At 37.5% G+C, this 19,789-nt stretch overlaps 1 protein-coding gene across 3 annotated transcripts in view; it reads right to left on the bottom strand.

Annotated features, from left to right (window-relative positions):
• Positions 1-19,789, bottom strand: part of LOC135209696 (protein inscuteable homolog) — a 220,351-nt gene that overhangs the window by 78,073 nt on the left and 122,489 nt on the right. Inside the window, exon 2 of one of the 3 annotated variants that reach the window (XM_064242456.1) lies at positions 54-765. The exons of the other annotated variants lie outside the window; for them this stretch is intronic. Coding sequence (XP_064098526.1) covers positions 54-765 — 712 coding nt within the window. The remainder of the gene's footprint in view (positions 1-53; positions 766-19,789) is intronic. 3 annotated transcript variants of the gene reach the window in all.

Here is a 19,789-nt window from a genome sequence, read left to right as displayed (position 1 = left end):
GGTAGGACTTGGTTTCCCAACACTTACCGTAGAAACATTATCAATCATAGGACTTCTTCCCGAAGGACTCGGTCGAGGACTTATAAAACTACCATTGACTTCCGGAGAACAGACAATTTTATCATTGTACAACCGAGCTTGTTCGAGTCCATCGCTGAAGTAAACCCGAGTGATGTGTTTCACGTTGGGAGGGGTGGTAGAAGGCCCGTCGCTATCATTCTGGGCGTTGGTGGACTCCCCTGAGTCAGAGTAGCCAGAGTCCTGAGACCTGTGGGAAGGAGATCCCCTTAGAGAGCCTCTAAATGACCCCCCTGGGGACACTTCCCCAGCTTCCTCCCCGGAGCTGACGGCATCCTCACCAGTCTCTAAAATAACAGCTTCCCGAAGTACGTCATTCACATCTGGTGGGCTGACCCGACTGCTGGCTTCTTCGAAGCTCTGGCTCAATTTCCGGAGACCGCCAGACCTAAATGAATACGGGGACCTGTCTGCGGGCGAGGACTTGCCAGCAGAAGTATTTCTCATTTCCTGGGTCACGCCCGTAGGCGGTCCAGGCGACGATCTCAAATTCAAGTCCCGGCAGACCGGCTTGTCCTTAGGTGTAGCAGCCTCGCCCGTCCAGCCATCACTCTGAGATGCGTAGTACACCCTCGAGCGACTTCGTTTGAATGGTGTCACTTTGACCTCCCTTTCTTGTCTGCCCGATCTCGCTGGTGGGGGCGTCTCCTTGGACTGACCACGGCCACCCACGGACAGCCCAGCACCCTGGAAGAGAATAAAATAGATAATGTAAGTTTTGATAACATTATACAGTACGTTTGCTTTAACTACTTATCCTAATAACAATCTGCTTGCTTATCATTCATTTCATCATATCTATGAAACACGTTCACCTAAAAATCTAGAGAGAAAATAAAAACTCTAGCATTATTTTGCACAAAAGTATATTCATTTACGAGAAAAATATACTATATATATATATATATATATATATATATATATATATATATATATATATATATATATATGTATGTGTGTGTGTTTTTTTTTTTAAAGACCAGTAACAACTGCCGGAACGAAAAGCCCTTCCACTATTTAGCAATAATCGTTGTTTTTTACCAAAACAATTACGATTTACTATGAAGGCACTGCTATGATGGAGAGAGAAAGAGGGAACAGTTAAGAGGCTTATTCGCTTATTCACAATACCTAAACAGGTTCTTAGGTTTGTAAATTAACCCGTGGAGGCCTGTTAACATCAGATAAGACTAAGTATGGCGTCTCCGTGTATGCTGGGAATTAAGTTTTAGGTTTCTTCATTTCACTGAAGGTAAAATTTATAAATGACAAATTCCATTTGTCACTTAAGAACATCATGGAATGTTTCTTTTTAGTTTTGCTTGCATCATTTGTTTTAAGGTTCCTTTGTTTCATTTACACAGGTGGAAACCTTCGTGTAAGGGACTTTCATTCTTGATTTGCATGTATCATTTAGTATTTTGAAAAGCACCGCCTGGGAATGAAAAACCTATTCTTATATCCACAGTAAAAAAAAAAAAAAAAAAAAAAAAAAAAAAAAAAAAAAAAAAAAAAAAAAAAAAAAAAAAAAAAAAAAAAAAAAAAAATTTCGTGTACTCATGAACAACGGAAAAATCAAGCCAAATACAGCTCGGCTGTCATGAGAAAGGAACGAAGTGTTAAAAATGACAGTAACTACTTCGATGACCAAAAGGCTGCAACTTTAAAAAGGCTAATCGAGAGATTCGAGAAGCACATCTGGACACAAACTTGTTTATTACTAGTTTCACTGAAGTTTGACTTTACTTATTCATAATTGTAACAGTAATTATGTAGAGGCAAGACGAATAGGAGAAACGAGGTCAATTATGGACAGAGAAGAGCAAACTTGCATTTCCTGTATGTGTGTGAGAGAGAGAGAGGAGAGAGAGGAGAGAGAGAGAGAGAGAGAGAGAGAGAGAGAGAGAGAGAGAGAGAGCGAATTTCAAGTGCCTCACCAAGCCTTAAAATGACATTAAGATAAATTATTTAACGAAGAAACGATGACAAGAATTTTCTCAACTGCTGCATTCCAAAAAATTCGGCTACAAGAAAAACATCCAAACTGTCAGTGTTTCTGAAGATTCAGACCTCCCTAGTCCCACGCGGATCACAACATTCAGGCAAACAACGAAAAATGCTGGAAACGTCTCAAATTTTTAGGAAATTTCCCCAGTCCAATTCCACTTCACCAGGTAAGTATGTACGTAAGAATGTACGAGTACGTAACTCCCCTAGGCGACCCCTCCCACAACAGGTGTTATATAGGCAATAACCACCAAGTCGACATGCACCATTCACGTCTCGAGATGTTTACACGATCGACTTTGATCAAAACAGTTAGGACTGTCTGCCTTCACCGGCGTGGACACCTGTTCTTGCTACTCTCTTTATTTCCTCTTCCAAACAATAATTCTCTAAATGTTGAACTTAAAGGCGAGGCAAGCAGTATGTGAGCTGGAATTGCATGAACATGCCCACCAAAAAAAAAAAAAAAAAAAAAAAAAAAAAAAAAAAAAAAAATAGATAAATAAATAAAAAAAATTTGAACTTAAAAGCAAGACAAGCAGTATGTGAGCTGAAATTGCATGAACATGCCACCAAAAATAAATGAATAAATATCAATAAATGAATAAATAAAAATCAATAAATGAATAAAAAAAAACTTTTGTAAATTGTGTATGTGAACCTGTAACACAAGACTGTGGTAAATTTGTAACTATGAATAAAACAAACAGAATAATGAGGCGTCTGTGAAATTCCAGGGTTATTTCTCCATTCACTCAAAAATTAAGAATCGCAACGAATACGAAACAGCGACAACAAAAACTCAGGGGAGAGAGAGAGAGAGAGAGAGAGAGAGAGAGAGAGAGAGAGAGAGAAAAGGGTTGGGGGGTGTATAAAGTCAGATGGGCCGTCATTATAGCAATTCTGGCTGCTTTCCACGGCTGTAGGTCTGTCAAGTGACCATGTCATGCTGTGTGGCAGGCAGGGAGGGTGACCAGCCTCGGGACAGTGGAATACTAATCGGGTTCGTTAGCTCTCTTCTGAGGAGAGAATCGGACAGGTTGGAATGTCTAAGGCCAGGAAAATATACAATGTCACAATGGATATGGACTCGAATGGTGTCCTGGAATGCTATACGTGATCTGGTTCCAGATTATGTTTGATCCAGTTCGCGGCTCCGCTGGTTGTTATCAATACGCTGCTCACAACGTCTCTGGAGCAGCGGTTAAAATGGTTCTTTATAACTTGATCGTGATCATGATTGTAATGAACATTTTATAACTTCGGTTATAACATTTATAGAATTAGGTTTTGATACCGAGAACATTTTCATCACCAGGAAAGCGAATTAGGCACACAAGCAGCTTTAAACTTAGGATATGGTCTGTCATCGTAACAAGTTTACATCATTAACTGTATTGAATTCCTCGAAGTATTTTATTGTATATATGGGCCTTGTTTCTCTCTCTCTCTCTCTCAGTTGCTATCACAGTAGGACCTTCGCAGTAAAAGATTGGAATTACTATAATCCGAACATTTTTTAGACAGTGTAATTCTGGTCAGCGAAAGAACTCGGGTGCGGTATGCCACTTGCCTCCTCCCCTACTCCCCACATGCAACAACTCCTCCACCCCCCCCCCCGCCATAAAGTCCATTGGAACTACTGTATATTTATTCTTCAAAGTTAGGGCACGTCGAGAACACTATAGATAATTGGCTCAAATCTATAACCGGTTCTTCATTCAATTCATGGAATAAATAAATCAATAAAAAGAATGGTTGCGGTAAATGAGTAAGATGTAATGGTAAATGACTGAAAGGATATAATTAAACAACTTAAAAAATCATCAGATAACAATAAAACAATAGCGAACATGAGAAAAATGTATTCAGTCATATAACACCAACCAACTTGAAAATTTAACAATGAAGGAACCAGAAAGAAAATGAAACCCTGATGAGAGGAAATAAACACAATGTGAAGAAGAAGTCAACTTAAAACCGCGGACCGTCATCGCCACAAAAGAAATCTAATTTTCAACTTACAGAAAAACATGTAAAAAATGCGCCGAAGAAATCTATTTTTCTATGCAGCGTATAATGCTGTATGAAACTCTCAGCCGCGGACCGGTGCTGGCCCGTGTTATTGGCACCAATAGTTTTGCCAGACGCACGATATTGGCTAACTTTAACCTTACATAAAATAAACACTACTTAGCCTAGAGGTCTGCAATTTGGTATGTTTGATGATTGGAGGGTGGATGATCAACATACCAATTTGCAGCATTCTAGCCTTAGTAGTTTTTAAAATTTGAGAGCGGACAGAAAAATAGACACCTCAATAGATTTATTCTACAGAAAACTAACTAGCGTGAAAAGAATCAGAACTTAGGTAAACTAAATTTGAAAATATCTTTCTTCAAAGAGCATTTACGTAGCAAAATATCGGTAGGCTGGGAAACTAGAGAGAATAGGTCCCAAAGAATAATCAAAACGAATAACTTAAAGAAAAAAAAATAGAAAAATCTAAGATGCATTACCGGTAAAATCTGTGATAACGGCCTAAGACTCGTAAGGCTATTTAGCCGTAGAATCATAACCCGAGTAAAGAAATGGAAACTTTTTTCTTCCATTTGGTCTTTCTCTTCATAGCCCCTTGTTTGCTAACATCGCTCGGCCGAATCCAGAAAGGCAGCTGAATCTATGGACCCTGGCTGAATCAACAACTGTCTCTGTGGCCCTGCTCCGATTTGTACTTTCCAACAACCTAATGATTTTAGCAGACCTCATTTTTCTCTATTCCCACTTATTATCAAAATTAAGAATAACTTGGAACTTATTTCATGAACACAGAGACAACTAACTACTCAAAACTCAAAAATAAAAAAAAAATTATGATGACATTACACCCTCAGGTGTCATGATACTCAACTGATGTAATCAGGAGCAAATAACTACTCAAAACTCACACACAAAAATTTATGATGACATTATACCCTCAGGCGCCATGATACCCAACTGAAGTAATAGGCACATTAGTCACGCTCACGGCTTAAAAGGCTGTTGTCCTTTCCTTAGGGATGACAAACACAATCGAGAGAGAGAGAGAGAGAGGAGAGAGAAGAGAGGGCAGAGAGAGAGAGATGAGAGAAGAGGAGAGAGCCATCTGGGATAATCATTTTCCCTCTTAAATAAACTCCAACGAAGTGATGCGAAGAGAGAGAGAGAGAGAGAGAGAGAGAGAGAGAGAGAGAGAGAGAGAGAGAGACGCGGGTCAACAGCACGGAACTGAATAGATAGCCAGACGGAGCGCTACATTTACTTAAAGCAATCGCTCTCCGAGCAACCATACTATTCCAAGACATATATCAAGGAGGCTCAACCAATAAACATGAAAATACGCACACACAAAAATTACTCTCGTGCGTGTGTGCGCGCGCGTGTGTACGTGTGTGTAACCCTGGTCAGTTACACCTACACATGATTTTGCCCACCTGGAAAAACGTAAAGCAAAGACGGGGGGGAGACATTTCATCATGCATATTCTTGAAGTGAGTTTCTCACTATGTAAAGAACTCCAGAGTTACATCAAACAGATTAAACAAATTGTACACCAATATTAAAATATCAGTTACCAATTAAGTTGTATTTTACTAAAAAAAGCAGCTTTTCTAACCGAAGTCAATCTGCTGAACGCAGTGTAAATACATGTAAAGACCTAATAATAAGATCTGTTGAAAGAATTTACTGAATTCGACAACATTGGATTTTAATTCGTAGTTAGACGATGGTGTTTTGAGGACTTGAACAACCCGTTTTCGCGTGAATTATAATTGAAGGTAGACACCTAAGAATGATCGTATTTCTTCTTCCTACGCTCTCTTTTGTCGTCCTCAAATACAAACACTGTCGATACCCTCTGCGCAACGCGTGCGTCTCAAGTTTCGAGAACAGATATCTTGTTTCTATCTGATCGGTTCGTGACCAAGCGCGAGCGCGCGTGGGTGCTTTTTCACGCTTTTTACCAGACAGGTACACAGAGGTGGAGAAGTGAGATATGCTATATTCTGGCTCTGGCCTTACTACATCGTGCCCATGCCCTTGTACCACTTGGTTACACTTGGAGTGTTGTGTGTGTGTGTGTGTGTGTGTGTGTGTGTGTGCCCCTACGCACAAGACACGTCACCTCCCTCATACGCAACCATGCCATAAGCGAACGATTTATAGTTTGTATATAACACACATACATACATACACTCACGCACGATATACGTTATATATATATATATATATATATATATATATATATATATATATATATATATATATATATATATATATATTTTTTTTTTTTTTTTTTTCAGGTCAATGCCATATACATGGAATATACAAAGAATACACAATAACATACAGTCTAGATACATAAGATACCATGATAAAAAACCAAAGATTAATCGGCAATATGTGTATATGTATATATGTGTGTGTGTGCATGTGAGTGTGTGTGTGTTTACGTGCAATCTGAAACACAATAGTGATTTCTAGAGAGCAAAAAACTTTTTTCCCCAAATATGTCTCCCGAACAAATCATCCCCCATCAAAGCAAATGGTTTTCTAAGATTCACAAAACGCGTCCTACATCAGATGATGTAGAAGCAGCGATGTTTAAACAAGGACGATGTCGGGTGGATTATGGAGAAACGGTTGTACGAGGTCTGAAAGTAAAAGGGAAAAGTCCATTTATGGCATACATGCGGATTACAGAGCGACGCCCGATATATGACAGATGTCATGACCTGCCTGGGTGAAAGGGAAATTATTAGTTTATGAGGAAAAGATAAGGTGTGTCGACAAAAAGATGAACAGAAATTCAGACCTGTCTGCTCAGTTCAGATTTCAGTGATATTCGTTGCGCATGACAGATTAAGAGCAATCACTTACATCAGTATCTGTGATTTAATTTTGCTCTGTTTTACGAGAATTGAGAAAAGGGGACGACGTTGTTTGAGATTAAGCTGGCCTTATGCCAGCACGGGCTCTTACTCCTAGAGCAGCCCGTAGAAAGGTGACGGAGATATAAATGTCAAACAGAAAGATCGACCAAGTGCTGCTATAATGGCATTTCGATTTATGTATAGAAAATGGGGCAGGTTAGCAAAATAGGAAACATTATTTTGTTCGAAAACACGAAGAGAAAATTCAAGAACGTGATAGCTTTTCTGAGAAATAGCAATCGATCATTAGAAAAGGCAAAAAAACACACACACACACAGGCATAGGCAGAATGTTTAAGAACATACAGACCGTTCTTGACAAACCTGCTATGAACGCATTTTTTGGGTTTAATCCACAAAAACGTTCTACATCAAGTTTTGTTCATGTGAATCACCATAATTTATGTGTCTATGAAGTCTTTCTTTTCAAAACGCTGTCAGGCTTCTGAAACGAGAGAGATTTACATAAAAATGTTTCAATTCAGGTCTAAAAATACAGTTCACGAGCACCGCACATAATGCTTCATAAATTTTACACTTTTATGAAGTGGCTCTGACCTCCAACGCACACGAAAACAAGTTCACACAAATACAGACAAGCAAAAACTCCGAGGGCATCTTGAAAAAAAATTGGAATGGATTATCGCCAGGCCATAAATCTTACAGTTTTATGAGTCGATCGCAAATGTATCGGACACAAACATATACAAACCAACAGCGCTCTCTGGAAATCCCCCTGAACTGGTTCGGATCCCTCTATAAAGGTCTCCCCCTACACGGGAATTTATGTTGCGGGCGCTTATAGTCTCCTTTAAGAACCATCTTCGCCTTGTCAAATCAGACCCTTTATCGGGAACGCTCGCGCCAGTAAAGACAACGGTGTTGCTGTTTGCTGCTCTCGCGCTTGTAATCTCCGGGACCGTTTCTGGGACGCTTTCAAGTGGGTCGGACAAGTGTCTCGAGATAAAAGAGAAAATACTATATATATGTAAACTTTTATCAATATCATTTCAGCTTTAAGCCATTTCTCCTATCATGAAGTGAACTTCGAGGAAGGGGGCGGACAAGTATCACTACCACACACTCAAAACTACTGAATCGTGGATATCTCCCGTGACAAATCTACTATACCACCTACACAGAAAGTTCACCAGGAGCACGTAGAGCTCACAGACTCACAGACACAGACACAGACACACACACACACACACACACACACACACACACACTGCACTATTCACCCCTATCTCGCCTCTGCTCCTTGTTTTCAATACTTCTCTTTATATCTATCCATGCGTGGGGTTTGCATGCATACCGATATCAAAACATTTTATAATCCATTATATACCTATATACTTTATGTATGTTTGTTTATAATAGATAATATATATATATATAATATATATATAGATATATATAATATATTTATTATTCCGAAAGTGCTAAAGAAGCATATGGATTTAGCGCATGCGATAATATGACTCCATCATGCATTCGGCATATCTTGGACGAAAATACAGACGCGAAATAAAGCCCTCTTACGAACATCGCCAAGAGACGACGAAGACGCCAAAGACGACGACCTCTACTGGACGGTTCTCGCTCCCGAAATCTCCAGTCATAAAGCCATAAATACTTCTGGTATCGGTTTCGAGATAACAACAACCGAGCAACTGGTGTAATAATCTCCCTCGGCTACATTCCCGCTGACGCAGCGGCTGCTGCTGCTAGTTCTTGCGACCACCGGTGAAAGAAAGAAGTTGCTAGGCTATATAAACTGGCTCAATAAGCAATCAAGAATAGCAACGTCGTTCTGTTCGTCAGTTATGCCCGTGGAACGGCTCACTCCGTTTCTCTCGTCTTGCTCGGGCCTGAAGAAAACGGAGTGAAAAATGCGCAGACGTTTCCACGGCGCAATCGAGTTTTCTGCACAGAGTATAATCAAAGCCAACGAAAATAAACCTATCTTTCGGTGGTATCCGTATAATACTGTATCAGCCAGGGCCAATGAAACTTTAACTACGGCCCGGTGCTGGCTTATCCTATAGCTTCCATTCGCACGACCATGGCTAACTTGAAACTTAAATAAAATCATAACTACTGAGGCTAGAGGGCTGTAATTTGGTATGTCTGATTATTAGAGGGTGGATGATCAACATACCAATTTGCAGCCCTCTAGCCTCAGTAGTTTTTTTTAAGATCTGAGGGCGGACAGAAAATGCGGACGGACAGACAGATAAATGGACATCTCAATAGTTTTCTTTTACAGAAAAAGATTTGAAATGAAGAGCGTGTGTATCCCAGATGTTAGTCTGACAAATTAAGTAATGCACATTCCCCAGATGAATAATAGGCTAAATTTGTGCCCATCTTTCGCTTGTAGTAACATACTACTTCCCAAAGTCTACCGTTCATTTCACTTCCTTTACATATCTTTATCATCTGAGAAAATACTCATTTCCTTTCATCATAACTGATTCAATGACAAAAAAAAAACCTTCCAGCATTAAGTAAACATACGATCACTTACATAACCCAGCAACAAGTTGAGACCTTCTTACCAAATACCATATTGGCGAACCACAATTTACTTAACCCGTTTCCAAAAAGAGATCGTTTCACCTTTCATCGAATTCTTAAAATTTTTTGAAAACTTACACATTCATGATCAGATTTTATATTCAAATATTGAGCCACAAATAATCCACTAATAACGAATTCCCTTCGCACTGAAAAGAACTTCCTCCAAAGAGAAAACTATGTGATAAGTCTTCTTGTACTGTCAAGGATTCGAACTTACGTCTTTTGGGGGTTGGAAGTGGATTCCATATGAATGAGCTGTTGGTGGTTTGATGTTTCAAGTATAGCTATTTAATATGTAAAACTGAAATAGCCATATATAAATTATGCAGACGTAATATATATATAATATCTATAATATAATTATAAGTATATATATATTGATATATATCTATATATATATATATATATATATATATATACTATATATATATAGATATTATAATATATATATATTATATATAAATATTATATATATATGATATATATATATAGTATATATATATTTATATATATATATATATATATATATATATATATATATATATATATATATATATATAACGCTGAAATTGACACCCTTAGCCTGAAGGCAAAGAAAAAGCTAGCTAGCAATAAGGAGGGGAGTTTTCGCTTGATTTATATAGAGATATTCATGCAACACGAGGCAAAAATATCTTATCATTTTCGAAAACCTCTCAAAGTGCGGACAGCGGTAAACGCATTGGCGGCTGATCAATTAAATTTATAGCCATTTTAAGGTATGTTGATCGTTCTCTCCCATTTTTCGCGAAGTGTGTGCATAAAATCGCCTTTGTACTGTAAGGAACACACACACACACACACACACACACACCACACACACACACACATATAATATATATATTGATTGCGATAGCTACAATGCCCTCTTAACTTTTGGAATTCACCGCGTTTTTTTTTTTTTTGTGTATACGCTTGTCACTTCAAAGCCTTAGGATCCTAGTGCAAGAAACTTGAAACAATTATAATGTCAAATTTCTTGCATTTGGATCTTAAGGGTTTGTGATTAATAAGAGGGCATTGTAGCTATCATAATTACATATGTATCTGGTAAAAAAGTAACCAGTAGATTCTAAACACACACACACACACACACACAACACACACACACACACACACACACACACACACACACATATATATATATATATAATATATATATATATATATATATATATATATATATATATATATATATGCACCCTCGTCATCTACAAATCAAATCCCTTCCATTTTGCACTCCAAATAACCATTATTTGGATCCCTAAGCGTTTCGAAGTTTATATGAAAAGTTACATAATGCAGGTATGAAAGTATTCTTTTGTAACCGTCGTTATATCAAATGTCCCAGATTTGAGTACGCAAAGGTATATTACTGGAGAACAGAGGAAGGCATCTAACGAAGGATTACATTAAAAAAAAAAAAAAAATTTTCCATACTTTCAGTTTAGAATGCAAATTGAGGGGCCACTAAATATTTCTAGCAGGAACACAACAAACAAACAAACTACCCACAGAGAACCTGCAACAGACAGAACGAGCGTTTTTTCCTTCGTTCAGTATTCTTAATGTATTTTCTACTAGTCTGGAGCTCGTCTCCCCTCACGATGATTTAGGAGGCAGATGAGGAGGGAGGGAGGTAGGGAGGGAGGGAGTCGGGGGAAGAAGGTAGAGGCGAAAAGGGTGAGGTAAGGGGTAGAGGTTAGAGGGAGGGAAGAGGGGCAGAGGAAGAGGAGACCATCGTCTGGAAATGCAGTTCTGGTGTCCAGTTTTTCTCTCAAACTCTAGAAAATATTTACCGTACCGAGCTACCCGGGAGCACTGGAGGGTACAGGGAAGGAGGGAGGGAGGGGGGGGAGGGAGGGAGGGAGGGAGAGGGAGGGAGAGGTGTGGAGGGAGGGAGAGGTGGGGGAGGTGATTCTTGAGGTGGAGGATATTTTACTGGCATTTTAAAGTCTATTTGATGGTCCCGACGCTTAACCCGAAAAGCCGGGCTCCCGGGCTAAACGGCTAGATCTAGTTCCACAATACTTGGTTTTGCTTTCGAAATTGCTACTCATGATCGCAGAAAATTTGGTTATTTGTATACATGAATGCAGGTTTTTTTATTTATTTTTTTTAGCTCCTCCCTCCGTCTGCGAGAATAAACGGACCAAAAATGATGCTTTCTTGAAGGATTGGTAGGAGACCATTAGCCCTGATGGGACGACCTGAAGGATTTGATTTTCGTTCACTGAAGTGTAGGAGTAAAAATAATCTCGTGTGATTCTCTTCCATAAAGATCGATCAGAAATTTTATATTTTTATCGGAGACGAAGCTTTTTTCGAGATTTTTTTTTTTTTTGTTACGAAAAGGAATTACTGCGATGACTCCCAGTGTGATGCATAAACACCCAACTGGTTTTCCTCTCTTTCTTCAAATCTACAATATAAGAGACTCAGAAATCACAAAAGTAAGCACGTGATTTTGATTTTTAGCTGAAGCCAATAAGAAAGTTAAAATAGAAAAGACAGTGAGCTAAGTACTTTCGTGTATTTAAATATACGAAATACTTGGCTCACTGTCTTTTCATCAATAACTTTCCAAGTGGCTTCATCTAACATAAGACGCCATATTGCAGTTAGCCTTCATCAGGAGAGAATTCCTTCCACGACCTTTTGGGCTTTCCAGTTGCCTACATTTCTGCATAGAGGCAGGCGATCTTCAGTACCTCGGTTCCCAAAAATATCCTCGCCAGAGGATACGTACCCATCATCCCTATGCGAGAATTAACGGCTGTCGAGAGCAACCGGCCGTTACTTAGTATACGCGGTCGAGGGAGTGGTCGTCCATCGAATGTAATAAGGAAGGATTGCAACTGGGATAATGGGGAGGTGGGGGGTTAGGGGTGGGGATAGGGGGACACCAAGGCCAAAGGGAATTCCCCTAGCCTAAGGGATAGAGAAAGGTAAAAGTGGTCATGGAAAAGCAGCAGGGAAAGAGATGGAAAGTGGTGTGCCGAAAGGAATGTTTCAAGTGCGCATACAAAGGCAATGTTCACATGTAAGATCAGTGTATGGATGTATATAATCATATATATATATATATGATTATATATTATATATAATATATAATATATATATATATATATATATATATATACACATAGTATATATACATTTATGTATACATATAAAACTGTTACCAATACCATATGTTCCCTCCTCTAGTGAAGGGAATTCGAATTTAATCATATTATAATTCACACATTTTTCAACTGAAATTATGTTTTTTCTAACACTCAAAATAATCACACCTTAAAGTACTGACGATATGCTTCAACTCCCAAAAGGAGATTCATTTGTTAATATTTCATCTATTACTCCTATGCATTATTGAAGACTTTACCTAAGGCATTACATCTTTTACCACATCAACTTCCAAATCCAGACTATAAGAAATGCGCGAAAGTACTTTCCGAACAATTGAAACATTACGGTCCCTCATATAACATGGCATTACTGTTTCAAAGAAATACACATTAACTACGATTTATTCCATTATCGTTACAGCTACTATAATATCTTTGTATCGTCGGAACTGCAGCATTTTTGTATTTTCCCAAATATAAGAAGGGGACAGTTAATCCTCTTGGCTTCGCTTCGATACAGTAAACGATGAGTTGAATACAGAATTTAGGCCAAAGGCCAAGCACTGGGACTATGAGGTCATTCAGCACTGAGATGGCGATTGACAGTAAAAGGTTTGAAAGATGTAATAGGAGGTAAACCTCGCAGTTGCACTATGAATCAAGTATTAGGAGAGGGTGGAAAGTAAGATAAAGAAAGAATATGAGAGGAGGTACAGTAAAAGGAACGAAAGTAGTTGCAGCTAATGGCCGATGGCACGCTGCAAATAACCTTGAGAATGCCTACAGTGCACTGGATGAGGTCCACTGACGGCAGTACCCCGCCACGGGGCAGTATACGATGAGAACCTTTCTTCAAGTAACACCACAAAGATCACCTTTATTTAAATCACTCCTAATTAAAACGAATTTGACGATTTAACAAAGTATATAAATAATAAAGTTATAAATTCTGATAAATTAACGAGACGCGGATGATTTAGTATTTGTAAACAGATGAGAGACGCATATAAACGCACGATACCACGACCTTAATAAGGGTACGCACAGGGGCCACAGCAAGACTTAGCAAGTCGTTATGGCCATAACAGAGCGGCGACTCCGTTTGTCCAATTAAATAGCGAGATAAATAACAGTCGGCGGTCGCAAAAAAAAAAAAAAAAAACAAAAAAAAAAAAAAAAAAAAAAAAGGAGTGAGAGAGAGAGAGAGAGGGGTGGGGGGGATAATAAACGTGCATTAAAGTTCCTTTAGTGGCTGCTCACAGCAGCAATTAATTTTCGCGAAATTAGACTCCAAATATTTTGCTGTATAAATTACAACTGCCGGGCCAAGGAGGTCCCTGACAAATTAAACTAATTACCGTCTTGGCGTAATTAAAATCAACGAGGAGCAGTCAGTGCAACTCCTGCAACTACAAAAACGATTTGACTCATTTGACTGTAATTGAAAAATTATTCAATTTGTTTCTGCAGATCAAAACTACATTTGGACATGAATATATTGCAGGCAAGGGCATGAATTTTATTAACCACAGATTTCAAAATCGCTGAACAGTGAATTTCAAAATCGCTGAACAGTGAATTTCAAAATCGCTGAGCAGCGATAAAATGTTTGGAGAATTTTTCTCATATTTCACCCGATTTCGACAACACAGTGTACTGCTGATCCATAAATCAATTTTAAAATATGAGTTCGCCCTCCACTTAAACCAAATTCATTTAACGACACAAATGCATCACATTCACGGAATTATCGAGTGATATTCTTACAGGAAATTCGCTTTCAGAATTCTAGATGGTATTAATATTGCTAAAAGAACTTGATACATTTGATTCCTTTTTAGTATTCTTTAACGATTACAGTTACCGATACCTCTTAAGGCAAGCCAGCTAATTTACAGAAGAATCTAAATGAGCAAGTTCTCTCTCTCTCTCTCTCTCTCTCTCTCTCTCTCTCTCTCTCTCTCTCTCTCACCTATTCACTTTTTCACACACGCACAAACACCTCTGTTTACTCTCTATGTATTCCAGCTTTTAAAAATATTCATTTTTATCTTAAGCATTTTGTGACGGACCAATTCATTCATAAAAGTGATGGGGTTTGTGTAATGATTGTGGAGAGAGAGAGAGAGAGAGAGAGAGAGAGAGAGAGAGAGAGAGATTCATACCGTGTACTCTTTCGAAGGAATAAACTAAACACAGGAAAAAACTGAAGTCTCAGTTGAATTCTAAGGCAGTACCGAGGAAAAATATGCAAATTGAAAATAACAAAATAAGACAGCAGGAGAGAGAGAGAGAGAGAGAGAGATGAGAGAAGAGAGAAGGAGGAGAGAGAGAAGAGAGAGAATGCGAAGTTAAAGACAGTGGTCATTCTATCAGCGCATCGCTCCCTCCGCCTCCAAAGCATCTTATCTCCCTTAAAGAATCGCCAAAAACATACGGGGGGGCCAAGGCCGAATCTTTTCGTTTTGTATAATTCCAGGACCCACTTCGTACCCTCACCATACAGCCATCATATAACCTCGTTACGCACACGGGCCAACAACGCGAGGCGCAGAATAAAATCCACTGTTATCGGTGCTTGTTCATCCCGAATATCCCGGAGGCTTCGAAAAATAAGTGCAGCAGTGACCACTCGCTCCTGGTCTCTGTCCTACTGCGATGTTCCTCTCTCTCTCTCTCTCTCTCTCTCTCTCTCTCTCTCTCTCTCCATACAGTAAGTGCTAAATTCAACTCTCTCTCTCTCTCTCCATACAGTAAGTGCTAAATTCAAATCTCTCTCTCTCTCTGGAACAAATCTAATGAAAACATCTTGAAAATAATGAAAACATCTTGAAAATAATTGAAGAAGTTCCAAATAAAATCCAAGTGGTCAAGAGACTCATAAAGAAAATATACATAAACCAACATATTCCGACAAAGAAAATGAATAAGGTGAATCTTGTGAATATCCTAATTGACGCATTAGGAAAAAGAATGCCAAAAGCATGCAAACTGTGTAAGGTTTGGTATAGCATAGTCAATCCACAAAACCTAATCAGAAATGTGCTGCATGCAACATTCCGACCCATCCACAGTGTGCTGAGGTAATACAAGATATGAGAAAAGATACAAGAATTTTTTGTTCAACATGTCTATCATGGATAGACAATGTTATTAAATCAAGATTGAATGTACAAATAGTTGAGGATGAAGAAGAAGAGGAAGAGGAAGAAGGAGAAGAAGAAGAGGAAAACGGAAGAGAAGTAAACAAAAATGAAATGACAGAAAAAATAAGGAAAACAAAGAAACAAGATAAAAGTATGGATGCAGAGATACTCATTGATACTATACATATGAGGCAATAAAGCAGCATACCTACGAAGAAATAAATTACGATATGGCAACAGAAAAGCAAATCCGAAGAGGCTCTACCCAGATCTACACAATGACGGGAAAGAGGAAAAAATAGACAAGAAAGACAAAATCTGCAACCTTTTGAAAAGAGGGAATTGCAGATTTGGAGAAAGATGTTACTACAAACATCCTAAGGTATGTCACAACTATGAAATATATGGTAAATGTGCATACCTAGATGGATATGGGGATGATTGCAGAGATCTGCATCCAAAAATATGCAAAAACCTAAAAGAAGGAAAAGGATGTAAGTTCGACAAAAAATGCAAATATATGCACCCTGTAGCATGAATCATAATCAAATAAATAAACCAACCAAGTAATAAAATCCAAAATAAGAAAGAAACAAATAAAGAGAGAAATCAAGAATATCAGGTAAAAGAGAAAAGCAAACCACCAATGAGATATGCAGAGATGTCAGCAAAAAAATTTCAATGCATCAGCTCCAAAATTCTACTCAAGGGATAATAACTGTATTTATTATGCAAGAGGATATTGCAGAAAAACGGAGAAAATTGCAGATTCAGACAACAAAATGAATAATTATGATGAAGGAAGATCAAATATTTATGGAAAAGTTGGATTTTTTAATGTCAGAATTTCTGGAAATGAAAAAAAGAACAACATACCAGAACAGGAAAGAGACATGGGAAATCCTTATTACTACCAATATTAAAGAAATGAAGGAGAAAACACGCAAACCATCATAGTGATGAATGCGCAGGGTTTAGTTACGAGTAACTCAAAAAGAAAAATAGAGTACTTAGAAGAAACTAACCCAAATTGAAAAGAAAATAGATATAATGAATATAAGTGAAAACCTGGTATTCCCAAGAGACTGGGAATGATGATCAAATAAAGGGTTCCAAACTTATAGATCAGATAGAAAAATAGGAATCAAGGGGGAACCGCAATATATGGAAAGACAAAAAACAAGGAAAAATATATGAGAAATATAGTAACTCAGAATGTGAACTAATAGCGGTAGAATTTGAATCTGAAAAATTAATGAACATAGTAATATATAGACCTCCTAATACTAAAGAGTTTGACTTAATAATTGAAAAAATTGGATGATATATGTAGAAATCACAAAGGACTGGACTAGTTCTCCTATCTGGTGACTTCAACTTTCCTTTCGTAGAATGAAAGAACGAATAGGAGATTGTGGATGTACTTAGACCATTATAAAAAAGAGAGTAATAGTAGTGCAGAAGATAAGAGGCAATTCGAAAAGCTATTAGTATGCTACTAGAATACAACATTCAACAAATAAATCACCTGCCAACAAGAAAGGAAAATACTTTAGACCTAGTATTTGTGAACGAGGTGAATTATGTTAAAGAAATAATAGTTTATAATGCGAGTATTTCAGACCATAATGTCATAGAATTAACAGTTCATTCCAAAGCCAAGTGAAAACAGAGATAAGCAAGAAATGAAAAAGTGGGAAGGATATGGAAAATACAACTTCTACAGTAAAAATTATAAATATGGTCAGAAAATTAAATGAAGAATTAAACAAAGATTGGGATAACATTTTTCGTAAGCGATGACATAGGGTAAATACGGAGATATTATATAAAATATTAGAGAAAATAGTGGATAAATATATACCGAAGAAGAAAAGTAAACATCATCATGCATACCCAAGAGACAGAAGGATCTTGTTCCAGAAAATCAGAAAGTGGAAAAAAGTCTTGCAAAAGAAAAAAATGCATATAAAGTTATAGAACTAAAAAGTAAGATAGAAAATGCAGAAACAAAAGATTATACAATCAAAAGAAAATGAAAAACGGGAATTGGAAGAAAAAACCTATTAAATATCAAGCAAAACCCAACTATTATACTCATATGCGAAGAAGATGAATAAAAGAAGAATAGAAATAGGCCCTCTGAGAATTGAAGGGAGATTAACGAATGAAAAAAAGGAAATTTGCAACATACTGCAGAACGATATAAGAAGAGAATTCACCCCTAGAATAGATAAATGAAGATAATGATATAGAAGTAAGGGACGAAAATAGTGAATATTTAGCGACATAGAAATTAATGAAGCTGATATTGTGCAGGCAATTAATGAAATTAAAAATGGAGCTGCTGCAGGGCCTGATGGAATCCCTGCTATTTTGTTAAAGAAAGTAGTTCATTCTATCGCAAAGCCACTTTGCAATATTATTAAGACAAAGTGTAGATACAGGCAAGATTTATGATGAGCACAAATTAGCATATATCACCCCTACTTTCAAAAGTGGATCAAGACTTGAGGCAAGTAATATAGGCCTGTGAGTCCTAACATCACATATTATGAAAGTGTATGAAAGGTAATGAAGAAAAATATTATGAAACATTTAATAAAAAAATTAATTTGTTTAATATAGGACAACACGGTTTCGTACCCGGAAAGGAAAAAGTACACAACCCAACTGTTAGTCCACCGTGAGAACATATTCAAAAATATGAAAAGCCGGAAATGAAACAGATTGGTGGTATATCTAGACTTTGCAAAAGCTTTTGACAAAGTAGACCATTGAATATATTAGCAAAAGAAAATTAGAAAACACAATATCGTAGATAAAATGAGGAAGATGGTTAAAAGAATTTTTACACAACAGAAAAACAGATAGTTATTGCAAACGAATGAGAAAATCGGATGAAAACCAAGGGTAATATCCGGTGTGCCACAAGGTACGGTGTTAGCTGCAATACTGTTTGTTATTATGATTGAAGACATAGACAGTAATGTTAAGGATTCGTAGTGAGTAGTTTCGCTGATGACACAAGAATAAGTAGAGAAAATTACTTGTGATGAAGATAGGAACGCTCTACAAAGAGACCTTAACAAAGTATATGATTGGGCAGAGGAAAATAGGATGTATTTAACTCTGATAAATTTGGGAATCAATAAATTATGGAGACAGAGAAGGAAAGCTATATGCATATAGGGGACCTAATAATGAGACAATCACAATACAGGAAGCAGTTAAAGACCTTGGTGTGATGATGAATAGGAACATGTTATGCAATGATCAAATAGCAATTCTTTTGGCAAAATGTAAAGCAAAAATGGGAATGTTGTTACGGCACTTCAAAACAAGAAAAAGCTGAACACATGATTATGTTTATTTTAAAACATATGTTCGTAGTCCACTTGAATATTGCAATATGATATGGTACCACACTATCAAAAGGATATTGCAAACAAATAGAGAGTGTACAAAGGTCCTTTACAGCTAGAATAGAAGAAGTTAAGGACCTTGACTACTGGGAAAGACTACAATCATTAAAATTATATAGTCTAGAAAGGAGAAAGAGAACGCTACATGATAATTCAGGCATGGAAACAGATAGAAGGAATAACAGAAAAATATCATGGAACTAAAAATATCAGAAAGAGCAAGCAGAGGTAGATTAATAGTGCCCAAAACAATACCAGGAAAAATAAGGAAAGCACACAGGACATTAATCCACTACACACCAGCATCGATAATGCAGTGTCTATTCAAGCGTTGCCAGCTCATCTGAGGAATATCAGGAGTGAGCGTAGATGTGTTTAAGAATAAGCTCGACAAATATCTAAACTGC

This window comes from Macrobrachium nipponense, chromosome 38, assembly GCF_015104395.2.
Source record: "Macrobrachium nipponense isolate FS-2020 chromosome 38, ASM1510439v2, whole genome shotgun sequence".
NCBI lineage: Eukaryota > Metazoa > Arthropoda > Malacostraca > Decapoda > Palaemonidae > Macrobrachium > Macrobrachium nipponense.
Note: the sequence above shows the minus strand (reverse complement) of the source record. Positions and strands in the feature narration are given on the sequence as shown.